The sequence below is a fragment of the Malurus melanocephalus genome, unplaced genomic scaffold (assembly GCF_030028575.1).
Source record: "Malurus melanocephalus ecotype Western Australia unplaced genomic scaffold, MMel_1.1 scaffold_284, whole genome shotgun sequence".
In the NCBI taxonomy this organism is placed as follows: Eukaryota; Metazoa; Chordata; class Aves; order Passeriformes; family Maluridae; genus Malurus; species Malurus melanocephalus.
Window position 1 is genome coordinate 13,691 of NW_026623516.1, and position 24,367 is coordinate 38,057.

The window sequence follows — 24,367 nt, forward strand, 5'->3', positions numbered from 1 at the left end:
TCAGACAAGAGCTGATAAGGGGAATGACAAAAAAAAAAACCCAAAAAACCAAAAAACTGCATCAAGGTGCTCAGGTTATGAGTTAATGCATATGAAAAATAAGCATGATGTTATACAGAGGAAATACATGGCCACTCTGGATTGAGAGGTAGTTATGTTGATTTTAATGAGGGTTTATTTAACATTTGCACTAAAAGACAGACTGCTTCAGATAGCTTTTGAGAGCCCCTTGAGTATTCTCCTGTAGTCTCACTTTGATGGCCACATCTTGCTTTTACAAACTGATTCTTCTGTGTCACTCCACAGCAGCTGAGTCCTCACACTTCTGGCACAAACACCCCACTGCAGACAGCAGAGCTGCCAGCACAAGGAAACCTGGGAATCAGATCCACCAGATGTTCACCCCAAGGGTTTTCACAGGCAGGATATTCATGGGGAGCTCTTTCCTGGAGAGGTGGTGACAAACAYCTGCAGCAGCTGCCYGGGAGCCTGGGACATTCCATCCACACAGAAACATCTCCATCCACCTCATTTTGGRCAGAAGAGGAGCTTTGCTCTGTGTGGCCTCTCTCTGTCATTCCCTGTCTTTCTTCTCCCTTCACACACCACCACAGAGGGCTGCAGTTCATCACACAGAATGTGTGATGCCCCTTCTAGATGAATTCTGTGTCCTTTAAACCCTACTCAAAGAGGCCACCTCAGCCAGCTTGTGTCACCCCATCCATCCCTGTCCATCCATCCATCCATCCATCCATCCATCCATCCATCCATCCATCCCTGATCCATCCATCCCTGATCCATCCATCCATCCATCCATCCATCCATCCATTCCTCCATCCCTGTGACCTCCCAGAGCTGCAGCCAGGCTCTGGCTGTGCGACACACGCTCCACACTTGACCCATCATTTTGGCAATGTCACCGACTTCGGTCCAATTACAGCAGTCCTGAATTGGACCCTGTTCCCCCTCTGAAACAGCCACAGCTTACAGCTGAAGTTCAGACAGTTACACAATGGAACCATTCACACGTCTCATTAACTCCAGACTATGCATTGAAAAYAACTGTGTCATATGAGTCTCYGATTAAATWTTCTCAGTTTATATCATTTATAGRTGCCTTCCTGTTCATAACAGAAACTGTAATTATGTAAAACTTTTTTTGTCTGTCAGTGTAGGAAAAGTTTTCTGTGGAGCACAATATAATAATTCTTTAGTGTTATTAATTATTGTCATCCCAAATAATATAGGCCATGGAGGTATTTTAAACCCAAGCTCAAAGGTACAGGCACGAGGCCAACTCCTTCAGGACATCAGTGTGCCTTTGGTTTTGTATTTTATACTTCTTGAATTTTATTCTTGGTTTTTTTTTAATTCATAACAGCAGTCAAATCCAAGTTTCCAAGTAAGCAAAGTGTGAAGGCACTTGGAATTCAGTAAAGTTATACTGTTGCCTACACATGGGAAGACACAGGAATCTTCTGCTTTTGAGATTTATAGGATTGCATTTCTCTGCTGAGTGCCAACAGCAAACCTCGTGTTGTATTTGTCTGTGCTCTTATGTTAAGGTTTTTATACAGATGCTGCACAGGGGTTTCTGTGAATCACACAGCACTTGCAAACCAAAGCACATGTCCARTGGAGGGATTGTTGCAGGGATGGCTTTGGGGAATTGTTAGTTTTGGTTTGTGCTGCAGTAGAGAAACAATGGCAAATTCTAGAACACGAAACCTTCTCTAAAACAGGCAGACGTACAGTAAGTCCCATAAAATGAAGCAGAGAGACAGTCCAGACCAGGACAAATAAAAAAATGAGCTGTCAAGGCTGGTATTAATAATGAGAAGTGAACAAGCCTGTGCCAAGGCAACTTTCCTGGGTGCTACAGAGGATATGAGAAGATCTTGACAGTGTGTGTGAGGATACATGAGTGGGTCATGCACTTAGAGCTGTGAGCAAAGCTTTGCTGGCAATTATTTTGTGCTTCTACAGAGGTAAGGTCAAGAGGAAGGCATTAAAAAAATAGAGGCTGTCATCAGCAAGATATGAGATGGACACAATTTGGAGAAATGTCAGGATAGAGGGCTGCTAGGACAGAGGACATTCTGAGTTCTTGAGATTGTAGTTTGTGGAAGAACAGCCAGCATTTCATCRTATCAGGTATCTGGGAGAAAGCCATAGCTGCTTCCAGGTCCTGAGCCTACAGAAATATGGCTAGAAGGAAATAAAAGTCAAAATGATTAGGAAGAAAAATTAAAGACCCATTTACCTGTGCCAACCTCAAGTTGTCAAAAACCCATGCAGAGCAATGCATCAGAGAAGGCCCAAACATACAGTGGGACAGCTATGGGGTAGGAGATCATAAATCACCAGCAAAGAAACAACAGGTACAGCCTGGGGCAGGTGCAGTGGCATCCCCAGCAGGCACCTGGTGTTCTCTCCATCCATATCCTACACTGTTGCAATGTGCACATCTTGCTATSACAAGAATAATGATTTGCAGAGAAAATTCCTCCTTGGTTGCTCATGCTTTCACTCTCCCCAAACCCAGACTAGTTTTACACAGCTCTGATGGATGGATTTTTYCTAGAAGGAGAGTCCCAAAATATGGTGCATGATTATTATTGCAGCACATCTTTTTATTTGGTATTTGTTTCCTGATATTTACGGCATTCACAAACACTTGAATAAAAAAGGTCTTGGGTAGAGCGAGGAATTCAGGTATGGATTCAGGTCTAAACCATGAAGTTTAACCATTAACAAATGGATGTGATMTATTCAATTAACTTGCACTTTTGTTCATGAGACAAAAAACAAAGCCCTTCAATAAGGGTATGTTGTACTTTTCCATGTGATTCAAAGTTCTCCCTCTCACAAAGGTATGTGACTAAAGAGGTCACCTGTGTTTGATTTGGAATTATAAAGTTTGTCCACGATTAAATATKAAAGCACATCTACAAATGAAACAGAGAGGTCTTGAAACCTAGGTCTGCTTGTAAAGTGCATGTTGAAAAGCCATTTTGAAAGGCATTTTAAATTTYGCTCTTATCTTGTTGCCAAATCATCAGTGGTTTGACTCACATGTCAGAGTTTTCAAGGAAAAAATAAGCTTCAGATGAACYTATTTACGTAGGAAAATGTTTTTCAAAACAACTGCACGGGGGCCAGGATCAACATCTGAACACGGGCTGAGTTGTTACATTTTTAGAATTATTCCTTTCATTAAAGGCATGAGGGATATCTCAGGCATCTTGGGGCCTGATTCAGAGTTGTATCATCCTATCTTTATACGTGCAGGGCTTCTAAACCCAGTTCCTTTCCAACTCCATGGAGGCAAGCCCACCTTGTCTATGATGCTGATGTCATTTGGTCCAGACCTTCTTCAAGAACAAGACCCACAATAAAGGGACCAGCAAACTTCTTTCCATCTGGTTGCTGCTCTGGCAGTGATGAGAAAAAAAGCCTTTTAGTCTGTGCTTGTGTTTAAAAAAGGTGGCTGCTTGAGCAACTGCACTGAATGTGGAAATACCCTGCATGAAGAGCCTCCTGTGTGCCAGCTCTTGTTGAGATCTTTGCTAGGGTAGCAGCAGACCATCGAGGTGAGGGAARGCCAAATGTTTGTGAACAAGAAAAGACCCCAGGCAGGGAGACTGCAGAGTGGGGTGGTGTCAGTCTGGTCCTAGAGTGAGTGGGTGCCTTCAGAGAAAACCCTGGAGGAAGTGCAGCAGAATAGGGCCGCATGGTCCCAGTGAAGAACCTTTTCTTCACTGTTTTAAAAGGAGTTTTAATGTAAAAAAAAGATCTGGACCAGAACATGCAGCAGTGTGAAATCAAATATTTTGTTTGACTTCTTCACTCTCCAGTCACTCATCTACTTTCTGCATTCCTTCCTACACAGGGCCTCTGCTATCACTGCAAGCGCAGAGATGTTGCTGTCCTGGAAGCAATGTGGAATTACGTACAGCACTCCTGCAAATAGATCATCTGAGATGCATTGTTCAGAAACTGCACCCAGGGAGCCRAGTGTTTTCTCTCTGTGATTTGGGGCAGAGCTCCCTCCCACTCTGAACTCCTGCAGTCACCAGTGGCACCTCTGTGACCCTTGAGAAGGTTTAAGTAGCCCTCTCGTAATGTCGCCTCCACTCCCCAAGAGTGCTGATAAACTTTTATCTGCAAAAGGCTTTATCTGGACCTCAGCCCTTTTTTTTTGCACAGGCAAATAGTTACAGCACATGCCCCTCTCACTGCAGATATCCCTTTTTTTTTTTTTTTTTTTGCACAGACAAATAGTTACAGCACATGCCCCTCTCACTGCAGATATCCCTCCAGGGTGTTGGGCTCCCCCATTGTGAATGCCCTCCCCTGCACACCAGCCTGGCAGTGGAAGGGTGGAGGGACACCCAAACCTTTAAAACATTTCATGACAATTTGCAAGAAAGCAACAAGGACAATTGTTATGAAATCTTTGCCAGATGGGAAAGATCTTCACCAAGAGCTCTAGTAAATCTCTAGCCATGTGAAAAAAAAACAAAAAAACCTCCTTTATGTGAAACTGTTGTAAACTGACTCCATAATCTGATYACTTGCCCGATGAGAGGCTGCTGAGCCCTGTTTCTGATCCTGGACACAGCAGTATAAACAAGGCATGATTTGATCAAAGTCACTGGAGCAGCAGAGGGGGATGCTCAGCATGACCGTGAGGAACATCTGGCTTGATGCAGTAACAAAATCTGGACCAAATGCATTTCAAGTATCTTCCATTTGCAGCTATTTCAGTTTATGGGAAGATAGGCAATATCTGTGGTGATATTCCTGAAATGTCTGAAATAAATGAGGCCACAATGCCTTGTGAGAGACCCCTCTGAGCACAGTGCTGTACGCACAGATTTGGAGCAGMAGATCCCAGAACAGCTTACTGTAAAGCATCCAGCCAGATCCAGGGTTTGGTCATTCCCCCTCACTCAGGAACAGTTGATTTCAGCCAAATTCACTGTGTTAATATGAAAAATTTCTTGTTGACAGGTGGTCAACGCTGAGATTTTTTAAAATGCCAACTAAGATATTTTTTTTTCATGTGTCACCAGACTGCATTGCCAAGCGTCTCGTCACAAGAAATCATTAAAATTCATGCAAAAAAATGAGTAACATTTTTGGCAGGGCAGGGCATTGCAGCATTGGAAGAGAGAAATCTTGGAGGAACCGAGACAAACACACAGCTGGGAGCTGAAAAAGCTTTGCCAGCCACTTACTGTGCCCATCCCAGATTATTTATTGCAGAATTCCCAAAGGCAGGAGGCTGCCGGGGTAAGAATGGTGAGGGGGCTGGAGAAGCCAGCGAAAAACGGCTCCAAGCGACAGCCTCGCAGGGACACAAAACCAATCATCCCTCGAATAAGGACGGCAGCGTGAGGATGCGGGGCGGCAGAGGAGGTGCGGGACGGGACAGGGCAGGAAGAGGAGGAAAGGCTGCTGCCGCTGCTGCCACTGACATCACCCCGGGACGGTTTACATTTCCCGACGTCACTCACAAAGCCCCGCGGCCGCGGGGATGCTCCGAGCGGCCCCAGCTCGCTGCGGGGGGAGCCGGGGCCGGGCCGGCGGGGCGGGGCCCTTTAAGAGGTGCCGGCGGGGCGGGAGGGCGGCACAGACCGGGAGCGCATGGAGCCGCGGCCCCGCCGGCACCGCAGCCGAGCCCCGCGCACGGCCCCCGGAGCTCCGAGCCGCCGCTCCGAGCCGCGCTCTCACTGACGGACCCCCGCGCCCCATTCTGCCGAGCTCCATCGCACGGATCCCCGGACTCCACGGCGCGGACCCCGCATCCCASCACGCCGGGATCCACCGCACGGACGGCGCTACACCGAGCTCCATCCACGGCGCGGAGCGCACGGCGCGGAGCCCCGGAGCCCCCCGCATCCCGCTCCGAGCGCGGCCGGCCCCCGTGGCGGGGCATGGCACCGGGGAGCCGGCCCGGGGCGGCCCTGCTGCCGCTGCTGCTGCCGCTGCTGGTGCTGCCCGCGGCGGGCGGCGGGTGCGCGGCGGAGGGCGGCCCTCTGGAGCCCTTCGATGCGCTCTACGCCAGCGGAGTGGAGGCGTACTACGGCGGGGATTTCGCGGGCGCGGCGCGGTGCCTGGAGCGGGCTCTGCGCAGCCGGCGGGAGCTGCGGGCGGCGCGGCTGCGGTGCCGGAGGCTGTGCCGGGCGCAGGTGCGGCTGGCGGCTCCGGGCCCGGGAGCCGGCGGGGATCTGCCGTTCTTCGGCTCGGTGCTGCGGCGAGCGGACTGCGTGCGGCGCTGCGAGGAGCCGCGCCTGGGRGCCGTGTCCCGCCACCGCGCCGCCGAGGAGGTGCGCGCAGACTTCCAGCGCAGGGTGCCCTACAGCTACCTGCAGCGMGCCTACATCCAGGTAGGCACCGCCCGGCCCTGCCCGGCCCTCCTCACCGCCCTCTGCAAAGGGTTATCCGTGCTTCCACACTCCCGAGCGTTCCAGGTGTGCCCCCTTTGCCATCTCTCTCAAGCTCTCCGGGTATGGTCCCTCCCAACGTGTGCTGGTCCAGTGGTCATGGCCAGTTCCAGGGAGAGAATCCTGGATGGCAATCCTGGATGGATTCTCTCCAGCTTTRGCTCACCTGTGCTTTTCCTGTTTTGTTTTGTGTGGTTTTGCTGTTTGTTTTGGGGAAGGGTGTTTGTCTTTTAGTGTAACATAGTTAATCCTGAAAATTATCTGCCTTCAGGTTGCGGAGAAAAGCCCCCAGAAATCTGTCAGTCACTCCCCAATTCCCTCTGCCAGAGGTGTTACCCCTTCAGACAAACTGAATTGATTCCGTGATTCAGGAGCTGGGATGGTGCGTGAAGCTGGGAGGTACATAAGCCAAATTCTGGGGATCTGATGGTCATTACCCTGATGTGATGTGAAATACTTTGTGGTATTTTTGTGAAGTAGCACTGTGCAGTCGGTATTTGGCAGCTGCTGACATGCTGAGCATCATCCCCTTATCCCAGTAACTTCTGCCTTATAACTGTTCACTTTCCTGAGAAAAATGGTGTCACTCTTTGAACTTCCTTGCCAAAAAGAAGGAAAAAAAAAAAAAGAGAAAAAAAACCAAACAACCCTTCCACCAATCCACACCAGGATAGTTAAGTCTTTTTCTTATTCATTCAAGACTTGTATTCTGTCAAGCCAGCTACCTATAGTAATTCCTGTTCATGACTGGTAAGGACAGAAACTGTGGGAATTTTGTTTCATGACAAGCTGAATGTTTAAAGCACTTCTGGAACATCTCCTTCTGGATTTCCGCTTTATTTGAGCCCATTCGTAACCTTTTAGTTGCTATTTAGTTGCCTTTGGGCAACTTAGTAGGTGAAGATCTGCAAAACAGAGCASAGGGAGGGTGATTCTGCTGAAATCCATTTCCAGCTGGAGACTTCATTGGTTTAAATCTAGTGGCCATGTGATGCCTAGAGTTCCTGAAAGAAATCCTGGGAGTGAACTGGAACTGTAATTTGGCTTGTGTGCAATGCAAGTGCAGCTGGYGGTCCTTACTGTGAAAGATGCTCTATGTGGCGTCAGCATCTGTGGGAAATGACGCAAAATTTGTCATGCTAAAAAATTAAGAGATTTCTTTTCCCGATTTCAAAGACCTTTCCAGACTCACTGATGTCAAACTCACTGAAAGACTTTCCTCTAAAGTAAGCAATAGGGTTTTTGTCTCCCGCTTCAGTAAAATTGATACATAAAACCCCAGAAGATTTTGGGGTRTGGGGTCTTCTTGCATGTATGCTTCTACTGAGACTGAGGTTATTTTCCTTATTTAAAATAGCATTCTAGGCTTATCAAAGCAATGTGTTGAAAACAGCCCTTTTAAAATTTATTTTGTGTGTGACTCATCTTAATTTGCTTTTGCAACATCTGGGGATTTTGTGTTCATGCTGACACTGATTTCACTGCTCTGTGATGGAACAGTGGATGTTCTCATTAACTGCACGACTGTCTGGGTGTCGGGCAATGGAGCTCTTTGACCAGACTTGCTCGTGTTTTTAATACCTTTTTAATACCTTTTTTTAACCCTTCTGAGGCTCTCTGTCCCACAGAGCACCCCACAGTGATTTGTCCACATCCTCAGCTGGCTGCTGCCTGTACCTGMGCTCTGCTGCCAGCATTGCCCTTTTGCTGTGGCTCAACAAGTCTGTGCACAGGAGAAAATGCCCCGCATGGGATTTGCCTGCACTTGCACCGAACACTTGCCTGATGTCTAACCCTTACATACACTCGGATGTGAACCATCCCCTCGTGCCAAGGCTCGGTGCCAAGCCTTTGCCATGTTCCCTGAGGGCTGGGCTGCATCATCTCTGCACCTTCGGGGTTGACTCTGGCTGCAGCATCTGCTCAGGATTTTGTGTGGAAAGGGGAGCTGCGGATCGGGGTTTGTGCAGAACCCCCCTGCCTTGCTGTGGGTGCACACACAGCTCTGGGGGTGGCCATTTCACCCTCGTGTTTTTCTCCTTGAAGCCGAAAAGGAAATGAGATGAGGTTAAACACCCTGCAGTGTCCCCTGTCCAGCTCCTCCCTGGGCTGCACGGCGAGGCCAGGATGCTGGGCACTGGTACAAAGCACTGGGAGGATGGCARGGTTTGGTGCCATTTGTGGTTTGAGAGAAGAGGAACAGCCTGGAATGTGCTTCCCACTTCCCACTCTTGCTGACCTCGTGCTTGTTTGTTTCTCAGGAGGGGAGAAACACATCCYGTCAGGAGGGAGTGACAGAGCAAGGAACAGATGAAAAAAAAATCGAAGGGTTTGGCTCTTGTGCCGTACTTTGAAAAATGGTGCTGAATATACATGAAGTAATCCTTGCAACACTCCTGTGGGGTAGGAAAAGCAAAGGCTTTCAGTCCTGCTGGACAGATGCACAGCCAAACGCTGGCCAGCACTGTGTGTGCCTCTGGTCTCTCCCTGCAGGGCAAACACCAGCACAGCCTGGCCCAATTGTGATGAGGTGAATGAGACCCTGCAGGGAGTTGATGGAAAACTGGTGCTAAAATTGGAAGGTTTTGGATTTTTTGCTTCTCTTTTTTTGTTTTTTTGGGACTTTTTTATACTGCATGATAGCAGCAGCTGCACTGGACTGCATTGCTTCTGCTTCTGAGCAAGTGCTCAAGATACTCCTGCACTGAGTGCTGTTAAGGGGCAGGGAGGTAATGATGTGTTTAGGCAAAAAAATAGGGTTATCCCTTTATCAGAGCATGTTCTTTCAGTCTCTGATGTGATCATCCACATCATCCCATCAGTTCCCTAAATTATTTCTAGTTTGTGTTTTTCTCTGTACTTTTCTGAAGTAGAAAAAGTGGTCTTCTGAAGACCACTTTTCTATTTCACAGATGTGATCTGAGTGTTTTGGTGACTCTGGCATGGTGTGAGGGGTGATTGTGGTACACTGCAGGAGTGGGACAGCTTGTGGTCAATTCAGCTGAAGGTTTTTGTCAGGCTCTGAATCAGGTTGCTGAGGTTGACTGCAGACTCTGCAGAGATTGTAGACAAATTGAACAAGCAGCCCAAGTCTGAATGTGTCTGCMAGCCTTTGCAGCTTCTGAATGTGTATTTAAGCAGGAAGACTCCTCCTTTTCTAGGATAGCTGATGTTTTCAGGTGATTTAGAAATATATTGGGTACAGCTAGCTGAGGCAGTTAGAGTGGGGTGGGTTTGAGAAGGTGTGGAAACAGAGATGAGAACAGGGGATTTAACTCTTGCACTGCATACAGTGGGCCCTCCAGTCCACAGAGAAAAGGCCCTTTGGTGAATTTCTGCTTTCATGCCCTACGTGCAGGAGGACAGTTTGCCAAATGCTGGTGGGTCTCTGCTGTGTGCTGGCTGCTTGGTCTTTGTCAGAGAAATACCCTCTAGGCTTGGCAGGTGGGTGTGGTGGGATCTCTTTACCCTCTTAAATATTTTATTAGTCATGTCCTCCTTGCTCTGCTGCTTTAGTCATCTTGTTTCTGTAAAAACCTAGCCTGCAGGCCATGATGTTCCTAACCCCGCTTTCTGGAGTTTTCCTAGCTCTGAGAGTGAGTGGAGGAGGAAATGTACACAATGTACACCGTGACAGTGTTTGCTGCTGGCTCAGGGGCYGTGTTGGATCTTGCCCTGSATGGTCTGCCCTGAACCCTRTGACARGGCATTACTTCCAGCCCCCTCTAAYTCCTGCAAGTCAGCTTGGTCCAAAAACAACAAGTTACCTGAAAAAGCTGATCCCTGTGTCAACTGCAAAACCAGGTCTAGTTTCTCTTCTACCCMACTAACCCTCCCCTTGAGATGTTTCCTTTGTCTCATCCTGTTCCCAGCCACAGCACTCCCTGGCCTGGGTAGRTGGCTATAGTCTATTTTAATGTTCCCTCCATGTTGATGTGCTGTTGCTGAGCRTTTCCTCCCACTCTGTAAATACTGAATTGCAGTGATCTCGTCTTCCCACTTGCATGAATGTCCCGTTGCACATCGGAGAAGCATGGCAGGAATCGTACGCATGCGGTGTGTAACCACCAGCCTTGGATCTGGATGAGAAAAAGCCTTTYAGTCTGTGCTTGGGTTTAAAAYAATAAATAAAACAAGTCCCCAGCATGCTGGACATTGCTTCTCTCTTAGTCATGCCAGATTGTAGGTGGAGCAAAAAGGGGCAAGASCATATCTGGCTTATTCTGTCTTTGTCTTGAGTTCCCCCTTTCCATTCTGAGATGTTCTGCAGTTCTTCTGCCATCATAACTTCATGTGCTGCAAGCACAGAACAATAATGTTTAGGTTTTCCATGTTGTAGGAGGGGCTGTTTATTTGTTCTTTGAAGGTTTTTTTAAAAAAAAAAAAAAAAAAAGAAAGGTCTTGTTTGGGGAGAACTTGCACTTTTCTCTTCACTGCTGGGTCTTCCACACTGCAGCAGACGGGGCAGTCTGAAATGCAACACAGACACAACAATCACTTGATAAAAGTCCACAGGAAAGGAACAAAAGAGACAGAGGGAGAGCCCAAACTTCAGGAATGCTTGCGATGCAGATTATTGCGTGACTCCAGTTTTGCCTTTGAAAACTCCCTGTTTATGAGGATCCAGACCCAAGGGGGGAGAGTTGTGTATGTCAGCTTGGCCTTTAACCACTCCAGGCTCATGTTCTGTCCTTGCCAGTGCTGATGTCTCTCCAGCAGCCACGCTTGGGATGGTTGGTGAGACACCTCCACCAAATTCCCTTCCACYTTGAGTAACTTCTCACTGCTGCCCACCTCTGTGTGTTCCACAGGGCCAGAGACTTTTGTCCCCATGGCAMACATCGGGATCACTCACCTAGTGGAGTAATTCTGGATTCACACCTATGTAGTTGCATGGGGAATTTGGTTTGCTTCCCTTAAGGACTGCTGTTTTCCATGARCATTTTGCTCCATTTTCCTTTGTGYCTCAATGCTGCATGGACCTGAGCAGATAACGGGGTCCTGTACTGGGGTGAGCCGCAGCTTTTGGGGGAAATATGGTTTCACTTGCAGCATTTAATGTGTGATGACGCAGAATAATGTGTAAAACCCCTTACATTAAAATGTTCATGGCAGCAGYTATTTCTCACCACAGCCACCACCTGTCCTGCGAGGTCTGCCTGTGCAGTTGATCTTGTTTTTGTAGGATTTATATGACATCCCAGGCAAAGACCTATAGTAAAACTGTCAGATAATCATTATTATTTGGATTTTTACTATTACTGGTGTTTATTTATCTTCGATCTTGAGAATTGGTAGTACTCAGATGCTGGATAAATAAACAGATCCCAGAATTAATCTCTTGGAACRTCTCTTTATTTAGATTTTCTGAGAAAGCATTCCTACTCCTCAGCAGAGGGTAAATGTTAGTGCTCAGAAAGTTAAAATTATTTAGGACAAAAATAAACKCAGTTTATGGGGATGGAAAACTCTGAGTTTTGATGGTTGGGTCAGTGTCGTGGGTTTAGAGCAGGATATTTAGTCCTGCCCTAAGGCCAGGACATTGACTCAACTGCCCTTGCTYCTGTTCTTGCTGACCATTTCAAATGAAAATGTTTCTAAAATGTTTTGAGTTGAAARTATTGTTGGAGAGGGAAAGAGGTGACACAGTGGATCAAATCTGCTGCCAGCAAATGCAGACTAGGCACGTCTTTGTGCTTGAAGGTGTCTCACTGTCTTCACAAGAGATTCAGTCTTGACTTTTTGGATTTGACAGCAGGCTGGTGTTATACTAAAAATTAGACTAGCTGGTTGGAGTGGCTTTCCGCTTTGGGATTTTTTGTTTGTTTGTTTTTCTAGTGTTTGTTTTGTTGGATTTTTCTGTTTGTGGTTTTTGTTTTTTTTTTTTTTTTTTTTTTTTTAAATAGAGCAAATCCAAAAGCAAAAGTAAGGTGTTTGCAGTTTGCCACATCATTTCAACTGGTAAAATTAGCACAGCTCTATCCTGCAAATCAGGACACATCCAGGAAACACAAACTGGTCTTAGGCATTTCAAGCTCGTTTCAAACAGCCTAGTAATCATCCTTTTGATAGCCAGGGCTGGTCTTTTTGTCTTGCCAAATTCCTCTTTCTCACCTCAGCCTGGCCTTCAAAATACACTTGCAGTGRGTCCCAGCCTGCAATATTTCTCAGTCTTTTGGAGAAAATAAGRTAAGCGTGGATTGCTCCTTATTCCTTGGCAATCCCTGGTGATGAGGCTTGGATGATGGATGAGACAGGTGTGACTCACAAGGGTTTCATCCAATTTTTTAATCTAAAGGGCTCCCAGTGCACGAGCTAGGTTAATATCCCAACAGGAACAAAGCTGAGCACCATAACAATGCAGGAGAGCCCAGAGTCTTGCTGCTGGGATGTGAGCAAGGAGCCTGCCCCTTCCCTGTTCTCACATCTCCTCAGTTTCTCCTGGTTTTTGCACCTTGCCCTGCTGGCTGCTCCTTGGCAGAGCCTTTGCTGCTGAGCCGCCCCGTCCATGCTCCTCGCTGTGCTGGGWTTTGTTAAGTGGCTTTTTGTGCTGCCTGTTAAATCTCATCCATACGTCCCAGAGCTCTGCTCTGGCTTCTGCAGAGCCCTTCTGTTGTCCTTGGCCACAGCAATAACAAACGGCAGCTGATGATGAACTGCATGTGAATGAGCAATGAGATTGAGCCCTGCTAAGCAAACRTGTGCCCAGTGCTCTCTGGTTGTGACTGAGGTTTCAACAAGGATTATTCCCGTTTCCTTGTAGAGCTGGTGACTTCATCCTGGATGGCACGGGCAGTGGTGAGAAACCATCGTGTCAGTAGCTGAACCATTGCTGCCAACATCCTGAGCACTGCTGGAGCCTTGCTAGCAGGGTTCTGGGCTCAAAGCACTGCTGGATGTCTGGAGCAAGGAGCTGAGGGGTTGTTTGTCTTGTTTTTTTTTCCTTTGGAGGTGGTATGAATTAGTCACTGTGATTGGGTTTGTTCCCAAGGAGTGGGAACCCCTGCGCTGTGCACGGGGCACATTTCCATGTGTGCAGGCTGGACTGGGGCCAGGCTGAGTTTGGATAAATCCATCTGAACCCGCAGTGACCCATGGAGTTTCTGTGYCTTAGCACTGGGGAAGCTGAGATCAGGACTTGGCCTGTGCTTTTTCAGCAGTAATGGATGGCAGGAAGGAGGGCGTGAACTTCCCTGGGTGCTTTTGTTTCCAGCCAATGGATCAGCAATAAGGTATTGACATTTTTATTTCTTGGCCATGAGCTGGTGATGACTAATGAAGRCAGGGGGTCTCTCTGTGGGTGGGTTCAGGCAGCAAAGAGCTGTTCCTCATCAGCCTGCACYTCCCAACCTTCTCCTTTCCATGACAACTGGTCAGTTAAACAGGGCTGACCTCAAGGGTCAGGGATTTGGCCACCAAATAATTACAGCAACCAAAATAGCAYTGCTTCCCCACCCCTTCCTTCCCACATGATCCTGCTGAATCCCAACTCATAAATGTCCTTTTTTTTTCTTTCTTGGATGAGAAGCAAAGCCCACATGTATTAACTGGAACATATGGCAGGGTTTGGCTGCAGCCCATCAGTTGTGAAGGCCAAATACTCACTTGTAGCTTCTTGTTAAAAAAAAAAAAAAAAAAAAAGAAAAACACGTTCTTTCAGGATTGGATGAAAGGCTGAGTCTGTGCTCATGCTGGGATGGGAAGCAGATAGGGTGTGAGACAGCACTCCAGCCCTGCTGTCGTGACAGGGAACGTGTCCCCTCGCAGCACAGAGGTGACAGGCTGGCCATTGAGAGATGGCCTGGTGGCAGTGACCACCATCCGCTGCTCCCTGCCCTAATCCTGGTTCTCAGGTCAGGCAGAGTTTGCAGRCAGGCTGCTCAGGAGAATGTCACCAGCACCAGGGGCACAGAGCAGCCAGCAGATTTTAAATGTGGGTAAGCCATGGGCAGGAGAAATTCTGTGTTTGCAGCTCTGAAGGTTTTATTAAAGGTCATGGGAACATCTGGGAGGTTGCAGAAATTTTGTGAAGAAGAAAATGGACATTGTCAGAAATGGACTGTCTGYACCACCAGAATGTACCTGGTGTACCTGAGTAAAACAAAAATCTGAAAAATCACAAAAAATGTGTGTTAGACACTGACATGCTGCTTCTCACCATGTTTTCCAAAGCAGCTGCAGTGGCAGCCTTGATCTCACATCATGTCCCTGCAGAAAGAAGAGCCTGTGCTGTGTCCTTTCTGCCAGGAAAAAAAAAGGTGGGCAAATCCTGCCTTAAAGGACTGCAGGTAGAGCAGTGCCTAAACCCACGGCTGTCTGAGGTCAGGGCTGGACTCCCGAGGGTGCAGTGGGGAGATGTGCTGCAGTTCACAGCCCAGGGCTGTGGGTGCAACTTCTTTTGAAGATGGAGCCAGCCATATTCCTTCCCAGTGTGGAACAGAAAGAAAGAGCTTGGAAAATATCCTTCAAAATATTTGCTGAAGGTGTTGCTGTGACTGCCCAGGGACTGAAGCACRGTCTGTTGGTTCCTTTGCTCAGAAAGCTGCTTTTAAAGTGGTTTTTGCTAAGACACTGCTTGTTCTGAGGTTTACATATGTGTATATTTTGGGGCATCTGTGACCYGAGTTACTCTGTTTCTTTGGAAGCAGATGAGAACCTGCAAAGTTTCATTGAAATAGTCTGGAAGGAAGAGCATTGACTTGTGATATGTCACACTGTTCTGCTGCTGGAAAACACTTCCCCATCCAGGGCTGCCAGCCTCATCCAAGGGATCTGTGATAAAGCAAAATATTTTAGTGAAAGGAAGGAAAATCTGTTTTGTCTTACCCCTGTTTTTCTTATTTATGGGGCTGCTGGTCTCTGTGTTGCAGGGACTGGGAATGAGTTTTGTCWCCTGTGGGCAGCACTGATGGTGGAGATGTGTTTGCAGGCTGTGACCAAGAGCTGTGAGATGCACTGRGCTCCAGAGGTGGGTGAGGAAAGGCTGTTTGTGTAGAGGGGACTCACACTGATTTGGGAGAGGCTTTTGGTGATGCAGAGGGGCAGATCCTACACACACTCAGTGCTTCAGTGCTGGATTAAGGTCGCATTGCTGTAGCCCCAATGACTTGGGTGTAACAAAAGCACAAGCTGGGACATCAGTGGTTTGTGTCTGGATGCTGGGAAGGCTGCAATGAGCACTGAGAGAGGAGGCAGCTCTGCAGGCACTGCTGTGTAGAGGACAAGGCTTGTAGCTCCCCAACGGCCTGAGATGTGCAGGACAGTTTCAGTTTTGGCAGCTGGGCTCTCCAGTGTGACAGCTGAAGCTCTGGGATTTGGACCAGGCTATGATTCTTTGAATGTTGCCAAACTCAGATMTGAGTTTAACAAAATAGAGTTTTCCATCCTGGGAGACTCATTCCAGAGTGATTATTGTTTGGGTTGTTCACCAAAACAGTCCCTAGAAAATGACTTCTGCACTGTAACACGAGGCTTCCCACAGTGGTGTTTTTAACTCCAAATCACTGTTTCTATAATCAGTGTGCTTCTGGTTTCCAAATATATTTTTGTATCCTTGCTGTGAAATCTGGCTGGATGATAGACTGCTAAATAAGCCATTTTTAGCCTCTGATTTTTTTTTGAATCAAACCAGACCAGGTAGAGAGCACTGAGTAACAGTTTGTCTGGACTTTTTCTTTGAAAGTTACAGCACTAAAAGCTGTCACTGAATTGCCAGCAATCAGTGCACTCAGCTATCTTGAAGAGCACAGTACAAGAAGCATACTGCCCTTCATGATGCTTTTGAGGAGTATTAGATAGGGAAGGTTTGCATGTTTCAGGCTTACTGTTTACATTGCTGTTCCTTTGCTGCTGTTTCACATGTGGATGTTACAGTTCAGCTCCCAAGTGGTGGAGCCCTGCTCAGGAAGGGTTCCAGGCCTTTTGGGATTTTCTGTGCTGCTCTTTGGGGTTGCTGTGATACCACAATCTGTGCTGAACAACAAAGTCCTGCTAAGTAGGGCTGGCAGCTGAGCTCTTGCATGCTCTAGGTGTGTGTCACAGGTTGTCTCAGGTGCACAGATGTGCGTGGAGCTGGGGAGATGGACAGGAAAGCCCTCCTGGTGTTTGTGCTGCACACCTGAGATGGGAGAGAGTGCTCGGGCGTGAGAGCCAGCAGTGCTTAACCCCCAAGTGAGGGATTATTTCACTGGGGTAAGAATGGACTCACACCTAGAAAGGATTGTGTTTGGGAAGTGATCAGGATTGCTGTGCCAAGTGAAAGAATGCTGGTGTGGCTGTCAGTGGTCAGTGGTACAGCTGGATCAATAGGGCATTATGTGAACCCCTTTACTGCCCATCTTATTTAAACCACTTAATGACAGCTTTGGAAGTTATTCTCWGCTGGTGAGGGAGAAGAGCTAAGCCCAGACAGCTGAGAGATAATCCATATTTAAATTTGCTCTGTTCTCTAGTCCTAGGGTTGCAAAGGTAAAGATAGTAGGGAGAATCTGCTTTTCTTTTCACAGTGTTTCTGCTGTGTCAGGAGGATCATCAGGTATTTTTGGAGGTTGTCCTTGTAGATTCCCCTGCTGCAAAACCACAGTAGAATTTTGGCTGTGCTGTACTCTCCCTTTTATGTGCCAGCAAGCTTGGCCYTCTGCTCTTATCTACACTTAGTGCTTTGGCAGTTGTGAGCACAGAGAACGRGATCTGCTTTTGCTTAGCATTATGAGCCAAAAAGCAGCACTYGGCTATCTCTTGTTTCAGAGCCAGGATGCTGCTGAGTGCAGTCAGAGACTTTGTCCCACCAGTGACGGGTGACAACAGAAGGATKTCAGTGCTGGGGAATTTCAGGCAGAGATATGTACCAAAGGCTGCTGAAAATAGCAGGGTTTGAAGCCTTCTGAGTCACACACTTTGATCTTGGTCCGTGCTGAGGACAACTGCTCTGTGATGGACTGCACTGTAAGCTGGTGATGGATTTAGCAGAGTCCTCACAGGTGTCTGGATTTGAGATCTGCTGGTGTTAGCAATAAAACTGTGTAAAATGTGCCCTTTAATCTGAAAGCACTGAGGTGGAGGCTGTTAGGATAAATGGAAGGGAGCACGATGCAGCTCCTGCAGAAAGAAAAATATCTCAAGYGGTGCCTGTGCTTGCTATGGGCTTACTTACATCTGTTCCAATGACTCAGGTTGATGCCTGATGACTTACTAAAGCACAGCTGTGTGTGTCGGATCCAGCCTGCTGCGTTTTCATTCTGCACAGTGCTCCCATGAGGTCTGGCAGACCTCAGGCTCAGACATCGCAGCCGCCCCATCATCCCATGTTTGATTTGGGAGCGTGTGACCCAGACACCGCCAACAGCCCGGGAGGCAGGACAGCCATGGCTGGGTCTGCTCCAGCCCAGCACGCCATGCCCTGATTGCCCATCTGCAGAATGAGTTTGATGTGCACTAATTACACAGCAGGCATTGTAGGRYCCCCAAATGTGTGATGTCAGATGCRCTGCGTGGTGTCCGTGCTCTGTGGGTGAGCTCCGGCAGGAACAGCACACACAAACAGTGGCAGATTAATTAAAGATGTCCCGTGCTGCAAAASGCCAATTATGGAGCAGTTTGCTCCGAGTCAGTAGTGCTGGCTGGCTTATTAGCAGAGCCTGAATCCCCTCGGAGGAGAGCAGTGACAATTGACTGTCACAGCTGTCCTGAGTGTGGAAGAGGAGACAAGGATGTCTCCAGCACGGCCCTTTGTTAAAGCTCCTTCACAGGCAGCAGTGCACTGTCTGCATACTATACAGCACACTTTTGCAGTCAGGTGTTCCTTAGTACCTTTGCAGAGATCTTTTTTATTTTGGGACCTTCAATATGTCTTATTCCAGATGTTTTTCCTTGAGCTGCTGCTGCTGCTGTTTAAAGGGCCCTCAAAACCTGATAATATYCCAGGGATCTGGGGGAAATTGAGCATTTCAGATGAGTGGGAGTCCTAAATCATTGCCAGGCTGCCTAATAATGGTTCTCCTTGTTTTGGGCCTTCAAAGCCTGATAGGATCATYGTAGGAAATGTGACTCAAGGGTTTTCTTTGGAGTGGTTCCTGAATTACTGATATTTTCTGGTTGGGACCTGGACTGAGTGTGGAAGGCCAGCTGCCTTGTGAGGGTCAGCAGCTTTCATTTCACAGAGCAGGACACATCTGGCTGAGGATGAGGGGTGAAATGGGGATCCTCAGTGTCCTACAGCCAGTCCCATCCCYCTGTCACACCACTACCCAGTGCCATAAATCCTGTTCAAGAGCTCACCATAAATTACCCTGGGAATCTGCTCTGTACACATCCCTGTTTCTTTCTGGTGAACCTCACCAGCAAAACCCTTTCAATCAGCATGAGCTGCTCCAAGGAGAGTCAGACCCATCAGYCATGGGGCTCAGCAGGGCTGACAGCTTGTCCTGTCTCAACACCAAGTTGCTGAGAGGGACTTTCCCTTTGCAGCAAGACTTTATCTGTTTTTCATATTGCTTTACTTTAAACAAACAAACAAAAAAAAAATCATTGCTGGAAAAATAATTATTTCAACATCCACTGAGATTTGCTTTGGAAAGTTGATAYTCTGCTTGATTTCAAATCCATGAGGTGAACTGAAATTTCAGCTCTGGAGCATATTTCAGTTTGTCTTCCACCCATGGGAGAGTCRAAAGGGAAGTGTAAGCAAGAAAAGTGGGGCAAGGGAAAGAAACAGAAGAAGGATTGAGGGAAAGAAGTCACAGCGTCAAATGTGTTTGGCAGACTCCTGTACCAAACTGAAGGAGGAATTCATGGAGATGCTGTCATTTTGAGGGGCATTTGCCTGTACCAAGATTTGAGGAGGATGAGTAGTGATGGTTTTGGTTTGTTGTGAAAGGAGGAACTTGCCAAAAGGTTGAATTTGAATTTCTTCCTGCAGAAAACTGGAGCAAGAGYTCATGCTGGGACTGAAGCAGCCTGSCAGGCTCACTGTGGCTGGGAGGAGGGGGCAGATGGTGATTGTTCACGGGGTCCCAACCCTGCACAAAGCCAGCAGCTGTCATTCAGATTGTCACTTTGGAAGGTTTTGAAGGCCATGTGGCTCTGCTTGCACTCCCTAAAGCTTGTGTGCCAGGGATCAGGCAAAGCCAGCCCTGCTCACAGGGGATTTGGTCCTTCCTCAGGGGGGACTCATCCTCCAGGCCAGGTAGGCAGAGGTTTATCCAGGGTTATCCTCAGGCAGTGTGCATTGGCTTTTCACATCACTGAAACATGCCCAAAATTTGTTATTTTTCTTTTCCTAGATCACACTAGAATATTTCATATATACAATAGAACATTGGTCTTCAGCAGCAAGCACAGACACATTTCTTTTCTGAACTACAGAGACATGGATTGCTGCAGAAGAAAATTGACAATGGAGCTGACTGGTGCTTTGATGGGTCCCAGGTTAGCAGCTGGGGGTGTCTTASCCTCTCCATAAACACATTTTCTACCACAAAGTGAGGATTTGCAAGAGATTTTGGCCTTTGCTTTAGCAAAAGGGATACACTTCCCTGGCATGGGATGCAGCACCCTAAACTCTGCTTTACCCCAGATATCTTTGCATCCAATTGCAGAAGTGTTGGTGTGCTAAACTGCTGTGTGATACCTTCCACAGAGCTGGGCAGGGAGCCTTGTAAATTTGGGATCTTCCTTGTGCTTGCACACTCGTGTGCACTCAAGGGTTCAGAGCTTTAGGAACGAGYGTAACAGCTGTATTCCTTGAATCTCTCATAGTTCCCCAATAGAGGAAAACTTGGCAAAAATTATGGCACCCTGACTTTGTAACTGTTTGCTGCCTTGTTCACATTTGCTCATATCCCTGGAGGAATGAGGTCATTTATTTGATTTGCCCCGCTGCTTCACACTCCTGCTCATGAATGGCTGGGACAGGGCTGGAGTATGAATAGCCTGGCTGCATGTGGTTTGGAAAGACGTGTTCCCTTGCACATTGGTGTCCAAACAGAGTAGCTGGCTCTGAAATCCTATCAGTAAGCCTTTTGAGTAACTTAAAACCCTTCTCGTAGATGCTTTGCATTTCTTCCACTCTGACATTGTGTAAGCCCCCGTTGAAGTTTCATTACCTCAGTAACCACAGAAAAGCAGCCAGACTTTTCACTGAAACCTTCCCCACAAAGGTCTGGATTCATTCCCCCRCCCCCCTTTTTTCCTTGAATGCAGAGCACAGCCCATTGTAGTTGAAATAACGGGAAAAGGCCAGGACTGTGTAGGATCTGGGTGGCATCATGCTAAAGATGTAGGGATATGTCCTGTCCCCTGGCTGTCTGTGCCACTCTGTACTAAATATGGAAGGTGACCTGTATAATTTTCAACATAGTTAGGATATTCAGTGCTTTCTTTAGAGTGGTTTATAACAGACCAGTCCCAAACAGCTGCTGTTTCATGGGCCATTCTTGGTATTTTCTGTGCTTTAAATAACTCCAGAGTTTTGTGATGTGCTCTGGTGAGACTTTTCCCTACTTTCTCTCTAAAATTTGTTCCAGAGCTTTGTGTATTGAGTCACTCACTCACCACTGGGTTAGCAGGGCATTGTGATGTGAGCAGTCACAGGATTTCTGGATGGCTCCTTCTCTTAGGTGCAGTGTTCCTGGCAGAGGAATTTCAGCTCTCCCCAGGATGATGYAAGTCCTCCTCAGCACAAATATCCCCTTCCCACTTTCACTGCTGGRCCCATCCAGATTGCTTCCAGCCTGACTTGTGACATAGATCACAAGAGTTACCCCAAAATGTAATTTTTTGCTGATTTTTCATCTCATCTGGTTTCACCCAAGGAGACAGTGACAGTGTATGCCACTGCTATGCAGAGAGCCTAAAATATCCTGTTAAAAATTTGAGGCAAACGTCTGCCAGCAGCCACCCATGCTGAGGGCTTTTTTGCCCTATTTTTTTGAGTGGCCTGACCCCARACAACTGAAATCAATGGCAAACTGAACACTGAGTGAAAAGGTTTTTTTTATTCGAACCCCCCAAGCTCCCAGTTATAATCAAATCAAGTTCCACTTGCTGACGCTTGGAGAGGAAAAGGAAAGACCTTTTTAAACACCAGGCAATGCATTATATGTGTCTCCCCAGACACTCTAATTTTCAGCCTTTTTTATATTCAGACACCTATAAAATTAAGGGATTATTTTCTTTGGCACAAGGACATGTCTATTTTCAGAAGCATCCAGAGCTGCTCCAAATGCWGCAGTTTCTGCTGCTGGGGGGAATCGGTGCCAGGCAGCTGCTCTTCATTTCTAGGGAATTTARGAAAAGTTCACAGTGCTTAGCTGATGTTTTATGTTTAGGAAAGTCTCTGTTTTCTCCCTCAAAATTTCATTAATCACATTATTTGTTGTTTAAGCAGCAAGGAAGCAGTCAGGCAGAAATGACTGATGTTATTTGTTCATATCCAAAACAAAGTTGTTGAAGCATGAAAAGGAGATGAGAGGACTTCTCAGTCCTGAGAAAGAAAAGCTGTTACTTCTGGCTGTGCTGTGGGAGGTCCAAGGCAAGAAGTTTACCTTAGCTGAGCAAATAAGCACAAAAAGACCATCTAACAGCTTTCCTCTTTCATGGTGGTTATGGCTTTTTTTTTCCTCCTCCAACTAATGATTTTTTCATGTGTAATCCACACAGAGCCAGTGTGTGATTGTGCTCTGTGCGAGAATGCTCAGAGCCAGTAACAGGTGTACCAACTTCTGGAGTTCTTTCATCTCAAAGAGACTTGCTCTGATGTGGTAAATAAATTATTGAGAGTGTGCCTGTTTAGCAAAATGAAAGCAGGAATGAGAGCTCTCTGCTCTTGRTTTGTGCCTGTGGTCAGAATCTGCTGGGCATCAGGCACTCCCCATCCTGGTAAGGTGAGATGATACAAAGGCAGTAGAAGTTTGATCATGGGCTTTGTGCCAGATCACACCATGTCTTGTCAGAATTACCCACTTTAGAAGACAAAAAGAGCCCAGTAAATTGTCTTCCATAGAAAATGTTAAAAAGCAAACCAAAAAGCAATGTATGCCAGAAGGGTGGGAAATGGACTGACAGGGCTTCTCTCTGCCTTGCTCTGGACAGCCTGAGTCTCTCCAATGATGTGAAATCCATCCCTTTCTTAATTTTTAATTAATTTCAGTGGTGTAGGGACAGCCACTCAAACTCCTGTGCAGGTGGGAGGGTTTTTGCACATTTTTATCGCAGGAGCTGCAAAAGGAAGGACGCTTCACCCCACCACAGTGGGGGCTGAGCTGTGTGTGTTGGCAGAAGGACAATAATTATCTCTTTGTTAGCAAACTGTGAATGTCTGATCTAGACTGGTGTGGGGAAGCAAGAGGGAATTGTCAGGTCAATCCATGAGCTTCCAATGCCAGGTGCTGCCTGGCTGTCACTACAGCCACTCTGGGCCACCCTGGGATTGTGGTTAGACCTGACCAAAGCCACAGGTGGGGTGTGAGGGGGACACAACTCCTGTTTGTGCAGGACACTCATTTATGGATGAGACCAAGAGAACACACTCTTGATATTTCCCCAGTGTTTCCAAGGCAGAGGTTTGCTATGTCTGTCAGTGGGTGCTGGCATTGCCCCTGGATCCCTCTCTGATATACAGAAAACCACTTTACCATAAAAGCTGTGCCCTGCGGCCGCTGACATTTCACACTCCTTGCTGAGAAAGCCTTGCTGTAATCTGCTAGATAAGGAAAGTATTTTTATTTCACCTCTGAATCCACTGCTTGCTCAGAGTCTGCACATTTTTGTGGCACATTTTTGGAAGGAGAGGAGGAGGCTCTCAGTGACCACAGATGCTGCTCTTACCCCCTCCCAGMYTGCTGAGTCACRCCRATRMAGCCCARATGTGATGTGGGCTGCATCTCAAAYTTCCCAGGTTTTGCCACCCTTGMAGACCTCCATGGTGGTRTCWGCTRAAAAWARWATTGAGGGATTTAATTCATCCTTCAGGAAAAGAGCAGGGAAACAATCAGGTTTTCCTGGTTTTTTTTCCATGCAGGAACTGAAGTTCCAAAAGCAAACATTGGTGTTGACTTCTTGGAGAGATGATTGGCTTCCTGCTTCATTCCTGGGGACTCAGGACCCTTTCTGACTGTCCTGTTTTGGGCTGTGTGGTAGCTGCTGTGGCACCTGGAGTTAGGAAACATTGCTGGCCTGGGGACTTGCTGTGGTGCTGCTCCAGGAAGGCAGGTGGGGAAGATGCTGGAAGATGCCTGTATTGTGAACATGACCAAAAGTGTTTCCAGGAAGAGAGTTGTTGTGCTTCTTTCACAACTTCAGTCATAAGCAACCAGCCTGGAGCAGAGCCTGGAAAATGTAGAGAGTCACAGGCTTTTTCATTCTTGGTTGTGCACAGCTTCTTGGTCTTGGCCCTTGAGAAAGAACAGAACTCTGGTTTATTATTTTCCAGCTCACAGCCAAGGCAGACTAACCTCATGGAGACTGGATCCTTGCAGAAAGAAAGTTTACAGGGTGTYGGTTTATTTTCTTTGCCATTTATCTTGCTGAAGGATTGGGAATGAGACGGGTATATCACCCCMTGATTAATGTGAATTGTCTAGTTCGTTTTGGGATGAATCCCAGTTTCCTTTGGCTATTTTTGTCCTRAAAGGTGTCAAGTGCTTACGTAAATTTCATCAAGTGACTTGTTGATGCTTCCCAAGCAATAGATGCCTCAGCTGAAAGGAGGCATGGTTTCCTAGCATGAGGAAACAATCAGGAGCTCTGTGAGTGCCCTGGGGGGAGCAGTAAATTAGGCAGAAGCTGGAGGTACCAGCTGAGGAGAAGGCAATGGTGCACCAAGCCTGCCTGCCTCGACACGCTGATCTTGCACTACAGATTGATTTTCTGCTCMTCTGATTTCAGAGATGCCCATGATAGCAGTCAAGCAGCTCTTT

At 47.2% G+C, this 24,367-nt stretch overlaps 1 protein-coding gene across 1 annotated transcript in view; it reads left to right on the top strand.

The window, feature by feature from the left end:
- Positions 1-5,637: 5,637 nt before the first annotated feature.
- P3H2 (prolyl 3-hydroxylase 2) overlaps positions 5,638-24,367 on the top strand; it is a 60,412-nt gene continuing 41,682 nt past the window's right edge. Inside the window, exon 1 of the mRNA XM_057376609.1 lies at positions 5,638-6,395. Coding sequence (XP_057232592.1) covers positions 5,943-6,395 — 453 coding nt within the window. The 5' untranslated portion in view covers positions 5,638-5,942. The remainder of the gene's footprint in view (positions 6,396-24,367) is intronic.